Source organism: Bombina bombina, chromosome 2, assembly GCF_027579735.1.
Source record: "Bombina bombina isolate aBomBom1 chromosome 2, aBomBom1.pri, whole genome shotgun sequence".
Classification (NCBI taxonomy): domain Eukaryota; kingdom Metazoa; phylum Chordata; class Amphibia; order Anura; family Bombinatoridae; genus Bombina; species Bombina bombina.
This window is the reverse complement of record NC_069500.1, coordinates 513,079,347-513,092,163: the sequence shown is the minus strand read 5'-3', so window position 1 is coordinate 513,092,163 and position 12,817 is coordinate 513,079,347. Positions and strand designations below refer to the sequence as shown.

The window sequence follows — 12,817 nt, the reverse complement described above, 5'->3', positions numbered from 1 at the left end:
GAAATTCTAGGTCTTATGACTGCTGCATCGGACGCGATCCCCTTTGCTCGTTTTCACATGCGACCTCTTCAGCTCTGTATGCTGAACCAGTGGTGCAGGGATTATACAAAGATATCGCAATTAATATCTTTAAAACCGATTGTACGACACTCTCTGATGTGGTGGACAGACCACCATTGTTTAGTTTAGGGGGCTTCTTTTGTTCTTCCGACCTGGACTGCAAGTCTGACAGGTTGGGGAGCTGTATGGGGGTCTCTGACAGCACAAGGGGTTTGGGATTCTCAGGAGGCGAGATTACCAATCAACATTTTGGAACTCCGTGCGATTTTCAGAGCTCTTCAGTCATGGCCTCTTCTAAAGAGAGAGTCATTCATTTGTTTTCAGACGGACAATGTCACAACCGTGGCATATGTCAATCATCAAGGAGGGACTCGCAGTCCTCTGGCTATGAAAGAAGTATCTCAAATACTTGTTTGGGCGGAATCCAGCTCCTGTCTAATTTCTGCGGTTCATATCCCAGGTATAGACAATTGGGAAGCGGATTATCTCAGTCGCCAGACATTACATCCGGGCGAGTGGTCTCTTCACCAAGAGGTATTTCTTCAGATTGTTCAAATGTGGGGACTTCCAGAAATAGATCTGATGGCTTCTCATAGAAGCAGTGGATGCATTGTCACTTCCTTGGAAGTATCATCCTGCCTATATATTTCCGCCTCTAGTTCTTCTTCCAAGAGTGATTTCCAAGATTCTAAAGGAGCGTTCGTCTGTTCTGCTGGTGGCTCCAGCATGGCCTCACAGGTTTTGGTATGCGGATCTTGTCCGGATGGCTACTTGCCAACCGTGGACTCTTCCGTTAAGACCAGACCTTCTATCGCAAGGTCCTTTTTTCCATCAGGATCTCAAATCCTTAAATTACAAGTTATGGAGATTGAACGCTTGATTCTCAGTCATAGAGGTTTCTCTGACTCTGTAATTAATACTATGTTACAGACTCGTAAATCTGTATCTAGGAAGATATATTATCGAGTCTGGAAGACTTACATTTCTTGGTGTTCTTCTCATCATTTTTCCTGGCATTCTTTTAGAATTCCTAGAATTTTACAGTTTCTTCAGGATGGTTTGGATAAAGGTTTGTCTGCAAGTTCCTTGAAAGGACAAATCTCTGCTCTTTCTGTTCTTTTTCACAGAAAGATTGCTAATCTTCCTGATATTCATTGTTTTGTACAGGCTTTGGTTCGTATAAAACCTGTCATTAAGTCAATCTCTCCTCCTTGGAGTTTGAATTTCGTTCTGGGGGCTCTTCAAGCTCCTCCGTTTGAACCTATGCATTCGCTGGATATTAAATTACTTTCTTGGAAAGTTTTGTTTCTTTTGGCCATCTCTTCTGCTAGAAGAGTTTCTGAATTATCTGCTCTTTCTTGTGAGTCTCCTTTTCTGATTTTTCATCAGGATAAGGCGGTTTTGCGAACTTCATTTAAATTTTTACCTAAGGTTGTGAATTCTAACAACATTAGTAGAGAAATTGTAGTTCCTTCATTGTGTCCTAATCCTAAGAACTCTAAGGAAAGATCTTTGCATTCTTTGGATGTAGTTAGAGCTTTGAAATATTATGTTGAAGCTACTAAAGATTTCCGAAAGACTTCTAGTCTATTTGTTATCTTTTCTGGTTCTAGGAAAGGTCAGAAGGCTTCTGCCATTTCTTTGGCATCGTGGTTAAAGTCTTTGATTCATCATGTTTATGTTGAGTCGGGTAGAACTCCGCCTCAAAGGATTACAGCTCATTCGACTAGGTCAGTCTCTACTTCCTGGGCATTTAGGAATGAAGCTTCGGTTGATCAGATTTGCAAAGCAGCAACTTGGTCTTCTTTGCATACTTTTACTAAATTCTACCATTTTGATGTGTTTTTTTCTTCAGAAGCAGTCTTTGGTAGAAAAGTACTTCAGGCAGCTGTTTCAGTTTGATTCTTCTGCTTATAATTTCAGTTTTTTTTCATTATAAGATTTAAACTTTGTTTTGGGTGTGGATTATTTTTCAGCGGAATTGGCTGTCTTTATTTTATCCCTCCCTCTCTAGTGACTCTTGCGTGGAAGATCCACATCTTGGGTATTCATTATCCCATACGTCACTAGCTCATGGACTCTTGCTAATTACATGAAAGAAAACATAATTTATGTAAGAACTTACCTGATAAATTCATTTCTTTCATATTAGCAAGAGTCCATGAGGCCCACCCTTTTTTGTGGTGGTTATGATTTTTTTGTATAAAGCACAATTATTCAAATTCCTTATTTTTTATGCTTTCGCACTTTTTTTTTATCACCCCACTTCTTGGCTATTCGTTAAACTGATTTGTGGGTGTGATGAGGGGTGTATTTGTAGGCATTTTGAGGTTTGGGAAACTTTGCCCCTCCTGGTAGGAATGTATATCCCATACGTCACTAGCTCATGGACTCTTGCTAATATGAAAGAAATGAATTTATCAGGTAAGTTCTTACATAAATTATGTTTTTTTAGGTTTACTGACACTTTAACTTAAGATTTAAGCTTGAACACCTTTGTGTACTGTTAAAGGAGGTATTGGCTATTTTGATCGACTCTGATAACTGTCGTTGTCAACCCTAAAAAAAATCTAGCAAACTTAATAAATACTATGATGTTCCTTCCTCTGTGGAGATGTTTCCTGTTCCAGACCGCGTGACGGAGATTATTTCTCAGGAATGGGAGAAGCCAGGGATACCTTTCTCCGCCGTCTTTAAAAAGATATTTCCTGTTGCTGACTCCATTAAAGATTCATGGCGCACAGTGCCTAAAGTAGAAGGGGTTATTTATACTCTGGCTAAGAGAACTACGATCCCTATAGAGGATATCTGCTCCTTTAAGGATCCCTTGGACAAAAAGCTGGAAGCTTATTTAAAGAAAATATATGTTCAGCAAGGTCTTCAATGGCAACCTGCAGTTTGTATTGCCACAGTAGCAAGTGCAGCATCTTATTGTTGCTACGCCTTGTCTTAATCAGTTTTAGTAGAGACTCCATTGGAGGAGATACAAGATAGGATTAAGGCTCTCAAACTAGCCAATTCTTTTATTTCTAATGCTAACATGCAAGTTATTAGACTGGGAGCCAAGATGTCTGGCTTCACTGTCGTAGCCCGCAGGGCATTGTGGCTAAAATCTTGGTCAGGTGATTTTACCTCTAAGTCCAAGCTTCTGGCGCTTTCTTACAAGGGGAAGACCTTGTTAGGACCTGGTCTGTAAGAAATAATTTCTTATATTACGGGTGGAAAATATTACATCAAAGGATGTCAAAGTAATTTTCGTTCCTTTCGTAACTTCAAAGGTCAAAAGTCTTACTCTTCCAAGCAAGAGCAGTCCAAGTCTTCTTGAAAGCCCAATAAGTCTTGAAATAAGGGGAAGCATTTAAAGAAACCCTCATCTGAGTCTAAGTCAGCATGAAGGGTCGGCCCCCGGTCTGAGTTCGGATCAAGTGGGGGGCAGACTTTCCCTGTTTTGTCAAGCGTGGAGACAAGATGTCTCAGATCCTTGGGCTGTGGAGTTCTCACCACTCACATTGCCACTTGAACATTGTTTGTTTATCTTCCTTTGCTAAGGATGTTTTAAGAATTCTGCAATAAAGTTTTTTTTTTATTGACACCCATGACTACGAGTGCACCTCTTCTTTTGTGCTGCTTTGTGGACATAGTATGTTAGGGTTAGAAAATAAAATTCAAAGCTTTCCCTCCCAGGGGCAGATTCCACCTCTCAAGATTATCTGCTGACCAGGTAAAAAGAGAGGCATTCTTGAACTGCGTTCAGGACCTTTCCTCCCTGGGAGTGATTGTTCCAGTTCCAGTAAGGGAACAGGGTCTAGGATTCTATTCAAATTTGTTCGTGGTTCCCAAAAAAAGAGGGAACTTTTCGACCCATTTTAGACCTAAAGTGCCTCTACAAGTTTCTCAGGGTACCATCCTTCAAAATGTAAACCATTTGTTCCATTCTTCCTTTGGTTGAAGAGGGTCAGTTCCTGACTACTATAGACCTGAATGACGCGTATCTTCATGTTCCCATCCACAGGGATCATCACAAATTCCTGGGATTCGCCTTTCTAGACAAACACTTTCAGTTTGTGGTTTCTGTTTGGCCTTGCCACAGCTCCGAGAATTTTCTCAAAGGTTCTGGGGGCTCTCTTGGCAGTGATCAGGTCTCTGGGAATTGCCGTGGTGCCATACCTGGACGACATATTGGTTCAGGCACCATCTTTTCAACAAGCAAACTCTCATACAGAGATCTTGATCTTGTATTTCTCTACGTTCCCACAGTTGGAAAGTGAATCTGGAAAAGAGTTCCCTTGTTCCAGCTACAAGGGTGGTTTTCTTAGGGACCATAATGAGAGAAATCTCAATGTATCCTTCCTGGTAAAATATTTTAGAAATAAATAAATAATAGATTCCCTAGCTATGAAAATTTCTCTGACGGAGGTCAGAAAATCCAAAATTCTCTCCTTGCCCCTCTCTCTCTTCAGTCTACTGTTCGGCCATCAGTGGCTCAATGTCTGGAGGTAATTGGTCTGATGGTCGCTTCCATGGACATCATTCCTGTTGCTAGATTCCATTTAAGAGCTCTGTAATTATGCATGCTCAGACAATGGAACGGAGACCATTCATATCTGTCTCAGAGGATAGATCTAGACCAGTCGACAAGAGACTCTCTCCCGTGGTGGCTTTCTCAGAAACATCTGTCTCAGGGCATATGCTTCCGGAGACCTTCCATGGTGATTGTGACCATGGACGCCATCCTGCTAGGCTGGGGAGCAGTCTGGGACTCGTACAAAGGCGCAGGGAATATGGACTCGGAAGGAGTCTGCTCTCCCCATAAATATCTTGGAGTTTAGAGCGATTTACAATGCTCTGATGGCTTGGCTTCAATTGTCCTTAGCCTGGTTTATCAGTTTTCAGTCGGACAACATCACCTTAGTGGCTTACATCAACCGCCATGAAGGAGGTGGCACGGATTATTCAGTGGGAGGAAGCTCACAATTGTTGTCTATCTGCCATCCACATTCCTGGACTGGACAACTGGGAAGCGGATTTCCTGAGCAGACAGATATTTCATCCCGGGGAGTGGGCTCTCCATCCGGAGGTGTTCTCCAGGTTAACCCTGAAATGGGGGGTGCCAAAGTTGGATCTGATAGCGTCTCATCAGAACGCTAAGCTTCCAAGGTACGGTTCAAGGTCAAGAGATCCTCCTCTGATATATGCTCTGGTGGTTCCTTGGAATCTTGGTCTAGCATACCTGTTTCCTCCATTTGCGCTCCTTCCACGAGTTATTGCTTGTATCAAAAAAGTGAGAGCATCTGTAATTCTAATAGCTCCTGCAGGGTCTCGCAGGATCTGGTATGCAGACCTAGTGAAGATGTCTTCTCGGCCGCCTTGGAGGTTGCCTCTGAGGAAGGACCTTCCAACTCGGGGTCCATTCCTCCATCCAAATCTCATTTCTCTGAAGCGGACTGCTTGGAGCTTGAATGCTTAGTTCTGTCTAAGCCTGGATTTTCTAAATCGGTCATTGAGACCATGATCCAGGCTCGCAAGCCCGTTACTCAAACATTTTTCAATAAGGTATGGCGTAAATACCTTTATTGGTGTGAATCTAAGGGCTACCCTTGGAGTAGGGTCAGGATTCCTAGAATTTTTTCTTTTCTCCAGGAAGGTCTGGAGAAAGAATTGTCAGTATCTGAAAGGTCAGATTTTCACATTATCTATTTAGTTACACAAGCGTCTGGCGGATGTGCCAGCTGTTCAATCTTGTTGTCAGGCCCTGGTCAGAATCAGGCCTGTGTGTAAACCTGTTGCTCCTCCTTGGATTCTTAACCTTGTTTTAAGAGTTTTGCAGCAGGCTCCGTTTGAGCCAATGCATTAATAGATAAGTTGCTATCTTGGAAGGTTTTGTTTCTTATTGCTTTCTCTCTTCTGCTCGGAGAGTTTCGGAACTCTCGGCTTTGCAGTGTGATTTGTCTTACCTTGCCTTTCATGTGGATTAGGCGGTTCTTCGTACTAAATTGGGGTTTCTTCCTAAAGTAGTTTCGGATATAAATATTAATCAGGAAATTGTTGTTCCTTCTCATAAAGAATGTCTGTTGCACAACTTGGATGTTGTGCGTGCTCTAAAATTCTACATACAGGCAACCTAAGGATTTTCGCCAGTCTTCTGCCCTGTTTGTTTGTTTCTAAGGAAAGCATAAGGGTCAGAAGGCTACTTATGCTCCTCTTTCCCTCTGGTTGAGAAGTATGATTCGTTTTGCTTATGAGACTGCTGGACAGCAGCCTCCTGAGAGAATTACAGCTCATTCCACTAGGGCTGTCTCCTCTTCTTGGGCTTTCAAAGATTAAGCTTCTGTGGAACAGCTTTGCAAGGCTGCATACTTTTTCCAAATGTTATACTTTTACCTCGGCTGAGGCCTCTTTTGGAAGGTTCTTCAAGCGGCGGTGCCTTCTGTTTAGGTCTGTCTGTCTTGTTCTCCCTCCCTGTTCATTCTGTGTCCTCTAGCTTGGGTATTGGTTCCCATTAGTAATTGAATGACGTTGTGGACTCTCCATATTTTAGGAAAGAAAACAGAATTTATGCTTACCATGATGAAAAGGTGGCATGAAATATACCAATATGGGCCTAGATCAATACTTGGGGTTGTCTACTACACTACACTAAAACTAAAATTAACCCTACAAGCTCCCTAATTAACCCCTTCACGGCTGGGCATAACGTGTGTGTGATGCGCAGCAGCATTTAGCAGCCTTCTAATTACCAAAAAGCAACGCCAAAGCCATATATGTCTGCTATTTCTGAACAAACGGGATCCCAGAGAAGCATTTACAACCATTTGTGCCATCATTGCACAAGCTGTTTGTAAATAATTTCAGTGAGAAACCTAAATTTTGTTACAAAATTTGTGAAAAAGTGAACAATTATTTTTATTTGATCGCATTTGGCGGTGAAATGGTGGCATGAAATATACCGAAATGGGCCTAGATCAATACTTTGGGTTGTCTTCTAAAATATATATATATATATATATATATATACATGTATGTCAAGGGATATTCAGGGATTCCTGACAGATATCAGTGTTCCAATGTAACTATCGCTAATTTTGAAAAAAAAAGTGGTTTGGAAATAGCAAAGTGCTACTTGTACTTATTGCACTATAACTTGCAAAGAACATGTAAACATTGGGTATTTCTAAACTCAGGACAACATTTAGAAACTATTTAGCATGGGTGTTTTTTTGGTAGTTGTAGATGTGTAATAGATATAGGGGGTCAAAATTAGAAAAAGTGTGTTTTTCCATTTTTTTCCCTGATATTTTATAATTTTTTATATTAAATTATAAGATATGATGAAAATAATGGTATCTTTAGAAAGTCCATTTAATGGCGAGAAAAAGATATATAATATGTGTGGGTACAGTAAATGAGTAAGAGGAAAATTACAGCTAAACACAAACACTGCAGAAATGTAAAAATAGCCCTTGTCCTTAAGGGTAAGAAAATTGAAAAATGGTCTGGTCATTAAGGGGTTAAGGTTTAACGTTGTAGGAGACAGGCACAAACAACTTCACATGGAAGCAACAATCTTCATGGGGTTTGCAGTAAGCAAAGATGTAGATCACAACATTAAGGCTGAGGCTTTGAAAGATGAGCATGAGCACACCCGAAGCAGCCGTGATGTTGTGCCATGATGACATTACGGTAAAGATGGTGGCCCCCACAGTAACACTCCGGACGGAGCATCCACCGCCGCACGTTGCTTTCATTGCCACAAGGAACAATAATTAGCCAACATGCTCAAAGCGGTAAGTAAATACCTTACAGATGAAGACTGCCTGGACTGAAACAAAAGAAATCTTCTCATGGAAAGGGACTCCTAGCTCTGAACCAAAAATGGGCTGGCTCCTAAGCTTACATTCCTGATTTTTAAATAAAGATAGCACGAGAACAAAGAAAAAATCATATAAGGAGTAAATTAGAAAGTTGGTTAAAATTGCATGCTCTATCTGAATCATAAAAAAATTGGGGTTACTATCCCTTTAAGTGACAGGTAGTTTTTAGCATTTTGGTTCGGTACTGTTTTCACCAGAATTACCTGCTGTCTTGTTAAGAGTACCCATACATATTATGACTGACTGTCACAATGATCACATGACTCTGGGGCACTTTATTAAGCATTACTGGACTGCTTCACTCCTGAGGCATCCAGTGATAGGCCAGTAAGTCTGATACCAGCATGCATTGCAGCATGCCAGTTTCTTCACTTCCATTTTAAGTATACATTCATTGTGACAGTGATTGTATTGACAGTCATATTTGACTATTACTGTACTGTTGCTGAATAGCCTCACATTTAATGGAGGGCACCCCGCTGACAGTCGTGCTATCTCTGTGATTGCTAGCCTGGTGCGTTCTCTATAATGTATCGCCACTGTCGGTGAAACCCGCGCTGTAATTTCCAGAACAAAGGGTAGCGAGCATCTCATTAAAGGGACGGTAAAATCAACATAAATAATTCATGATTCAGATAGAGAATGTAATTTTAAACCACTTTCCAAATGACTGCTATTATCAAATTTGCTTGGCTCTCTTGGTACCTTTCTGTTGATGAGTAAATGTAGGTAGGGTGATGGGCGCTTAGGAGTATGCACATGTCTTAAGCAGTCTTTGGCAGATTGGCTATAAACAATGTTGCAAATGCTGCTGCCAGATGGCTGAAGACACGTGCACACTCCTGAGTCAATCTAGGATTACTCTTTAACAAATGATACCAAGAGAACTATGCAAAGTAAATTGGAAAGTTGTTTAAAATGTCATGTTCTATCCAATCAATTTAAGTTTAATGTTGACTTTAATGCCCTTTTTAAGGGCTTCACAACAGATGCCTTTCATAGTTACAGAGTCTATTGTGAAGCTCTTAAACGGACAGTTAAGGGGGTAAAATAAAACTGTACAGCTAACCTATAGAATTATATACTCTGTTTCTATATTGCATGTTTTCATAAATAACAGTCCAGGTTTGCTTACACTGTATTGATTAGCAAGTGTTTTTACTATAATTACAGTTTGTCACATTTTTCACTCAGGCTGGACAGGAATCATTCCGTTCTATCACACGGTCATATTATCGAGGTGCTGCTGGTGCTCTTCTAGTGTATGACATCACCAGGTGAGAGTCATTTGGTTACTGCCCAATAGATTTTACAATCTGATATATGTACCTTGGGAAAAATGTTGTGGTCTTCTGCAGGATTAAGCACATGATTTTTTGAGCTTTCATTTCCATACGTACTTGCTGAGTTGAACATACAACATTGTAATTCAGTCTCTTTCTTAGGCGGGAGACATTTAATCACCTGACTTCATGGCTGGAAGATGCTCGGCAGCATTCAAGTTCCAATATGGTCATTATACTTATTGGGAACAAAAGGTCAGAACTGCATTTTGCTTAGTTATACACTTCTTTTGTGGGATGCTATTGTCTCAAGCCTAACTGGCTTTGTAACAATCTGCCTTAGTGATTTGGGGTCCCGTAGAAATGTTTCAAAAGAAGAGGGAGAAGCTTTTGCTCGTGAACATGGACTTATTTTCATGGAAACGTCAGCCAAGACTGCAGCCAATGTTGAAGAGGTGAGCAGGGCAAGTGTACTTGTGTATGGGCTGGTAACCATGGTTATCTCTTGTTTTCGTTTAACACTTTTTTTCCTCTATCTTTTTTCTAAAGTTTTCTCTATCTCCATGCCAACCATCCCCACACCTTAACCGTATAACTTTTTCTTTTAAAACCTTGTTTTCATTGCTTCACTTATACAGCATTTAGCTTCTTTGAAATGTTCTCTCATACTCTATTACTAACAGGCCTTCATTGACACAGCCAAAGAAATATATAAGAAGATACAGCAGGGACTTTTTGACGTAAATAATGAGGTAAGGCTGTCAGTATATTTAGTGTATGTTCAAAAGTGGTTACACCCTAGCTCCTATGACGAAACAATTGATTTTTATTTGTTTTCCTCAAGGCAAATGGTATAAAGATTGGGCCCCAACAGTCAATAAATGAACCTGTAGTGGGTGGAATACGACAAAACATGGCAGAAAGTGGAAAAGATACAGGGTGCTGTTGAAATGGATACTATGGTGAAGATAGGCAACATCAATGGTCCATTTCCAAGTCCACTACATCTCTTCACGCATCTCTTTTGTCTCTTGTTGCACTCTTTTTGCTCTTTGATATCCTTCTCTTCCAGCTGACCTGCTCTTCTCATTGTACACTGAAAACGGCTAAATATCACTACAAACACAACTAAATAAGCAAGTGACCACAATTATTTTCTTATCCAGGATCAATTTGACAACAGTTATTGAGTTCAGTGGAATTTTTTGTGCAGTCACCCTCGGATGATATACACCAGATAAGACTGATAAATCAAGAGGACAGCTATAAAGCTATCTATTTATTTAACTTTTATATTTATCTGCAAAAGCATATAATTTTTTGTTTTATCTTTTTTTAATTAAATTTTTTATTATGTTAAGTAAATTATTTCTTTTTTTCATGATTTTAAAATTGCCTTTAATTTATTTTAACATTTTTTTTAATTTGTATATATAGAGAGTGCCATGACACATATATTTTTTTATAAGTTGTTAGGTACCTTTTTTTTGTTTCCAATTTTAACGTGTTAATAAAAATTCTCCATCTTATGAGTTCATCAGCTACTCATTATTTTAGTCAATGAAACTTTATAAGTTTAAAAACGTATTCTTGCTGCATTATATATGTACTTAAAGGGACTTAAAACTGAATCCTCTGTAAAATTTTCAATTATTCATAGTGAAAAATGTGATGTAATTTCATTATTTTTGCTTACCCCCCCCCATCATTTAACACTAATAAAAAAATATACCTTCACATGGAACAAATATTTTAAAGCGGGGGATTCAATTAATTCAAACCTGTCATTATTTGATAGTGTTATAAAAAAAGCCAGTGTAATGAGTAGAGTAAAGCCGAAGGAAAATTAACCTGATTGGCAGTCATACAAACCACAAAAAAGTGGGAAGAATTGGCAAGTATACTCTATGTTATATGCTGTTAATGTCAACTAACTTTACCACTTGGGAAGATAAAAGTATATATTTCTCCAACATAGGTGTGTCCGGTCCACGGCGTCATCCTTACTTGTGGGATATTCTCTTCCCCAACAGGAAATGGCAAAGAGCCCAGCAAAGCTGGTCACATGATCCCTCCTAGGCTCCGCCTACCCCAGTCATTCTCTTTGCCGTTGTACAGGCAACATCTCCACGGAGATGGCTTAGAGTTTTTTAGTGTTTAACTGTAGTTTTTATTATTCAATCAAGAGTTTGTTATTTTGAAATAGTGCTGGTATGTACTATTTACTCAGAAACAGAAAAGAGATGAAGATTTCTGTTTGTATGAGGAAAATGATTTTAGCAACCGTCACTAAAATCCATGGCTGTTCCACACAGGACTGTTGAGAGCAATTAACTTCAGTTGGGGGAACAGTGAGCAGTCTCTTGCTGCTTGAGGTATGACACATTCTAACAAGACGATGTAATGCTGGAAGCTGTCATTTTCCCTATGGGATCCGGTAAGCCATGTTTATTACGATCGTAAATAAGGGCTTCACAAGGGCTTATTAAGACTGTAGACTTTTTCTGGGCTAAATCGATTCATTATTAACACATATTTAGCCTTGAGGAATCATTTTATTTGGGTATTTTGATATAATAATATCGGCAGGCACTGTTTTAGACACCTTATTCTTTAGGGGCTTTCCCAAAGCATAGGCAGAGCCTCATTTTCGCGCCGGTGTTGCGCACTTGTTTTTGAGAGGCATGGCATGCAGTCGCATGTGAGAGGAGCTCTGATACTTAGAAAAGACTTTCTGAAGGCGTCATTTGGTATCGTATTCCCCTTTGGGCTTGGTTGGGTCTCAGCAAAGCAGATACCAGGGACTGTAAAGGGGTTAAAGTTCAAAACGGCTCCGGTTCCGTTATTTTAAGGGTTAAAGCTTCCAAATTTGGTGTGCAATACTTTTAAGGCTTTAAGACACTGTGGTGAAAATTTGGTGAATTTTGAACAATTCCTTCATGTTTTTTCGCAATTGCAGTAATAAAGTGTGTTCAGTTTAAAATTTAAAGTGACAGTAACGGTTTTATTTTAAAACGTTTTTTGTACTTTGTTATCAAGTTTATGCCTGTTTAACATGTCTGAACTACCAGATAGACTGTGTTCTGAATGTGGGGAAGCCAGAATTCCTATTCATTTAAATAAATGTGATTTATGTGACAATGACAATGATGCCCAAGATGATTCCTCAAGTGAGGGGAGTAAGCATGGTACTGCATCATTCCCTCCTTCGTCTACACGAGTCTTGCCCACTCAGGAGGCCCCTAGTACATCTAGCGCGCCAATACTCCTTACTATGCAACAATTAACGGCTGTAATGGATAATTCTGTCAAAAACATTTTAGCCAAAATGAACACTTATCAGCGTAAGCGCGACTGCTCTGTTTTAGATACTGAAGAGCATGACGACGCTGATAATAATGTTTCTGAAGGGCCCCTAACCCAGTCTGATGGGGCCAGGGAGGTTTTGTCTGAGGGAGAAATTACTGATTCAGGGAACATTTCTCAACTTGCTGAACCTGATGTGATTACATTTAAATTTAAGTTGGAACATCTCCGCATTCTGCTTAAGGAGGTATTATCCACTCTGGATGATTGTGACAAGTTGGTCATCCCAGAGAAACT

The 12,817-nt window shown here is 39.9% G+C and overlaps 1 protein-coding gene across 1 annotated transcript in view; it reads left to right on the top strand.

The window, feature by feature from the left end:
- Positions 1–10,743, top strand: part of RAB2B (RAB2B, member RAS oncogene family) — a 102,800-nt gene extending 92,057 nt beyond the window's left edge. Inside the window, exons 4-8 of the mRNA XM_053702280.1 lie at positions 9,126–9,208; positions 9,377–9,469; positions 9,558–9,669; positions 9,898–9,966; positions 10,059–10,743. Coding sequence (XP_053558255.1) covers positions 9,126–9,208; positions 9,377–9,469; positions 9,558–9,669; positions 9,898–9,966; positions 10,059–10,163 — 462 coding nt within the window. The 3' untranslated portion in view covers positions 10,164–10,743. The remainder of the gene's footprint in view (positions 1–9,125; positions 9,209–9,376; positions 9,470–9,557; positions 9,670–9,897; positions 9,967–10,058) is intronic.
- The last annotated feature ends 2,074 nt before the right edge of the window (positions 10,744–12,817 follow it).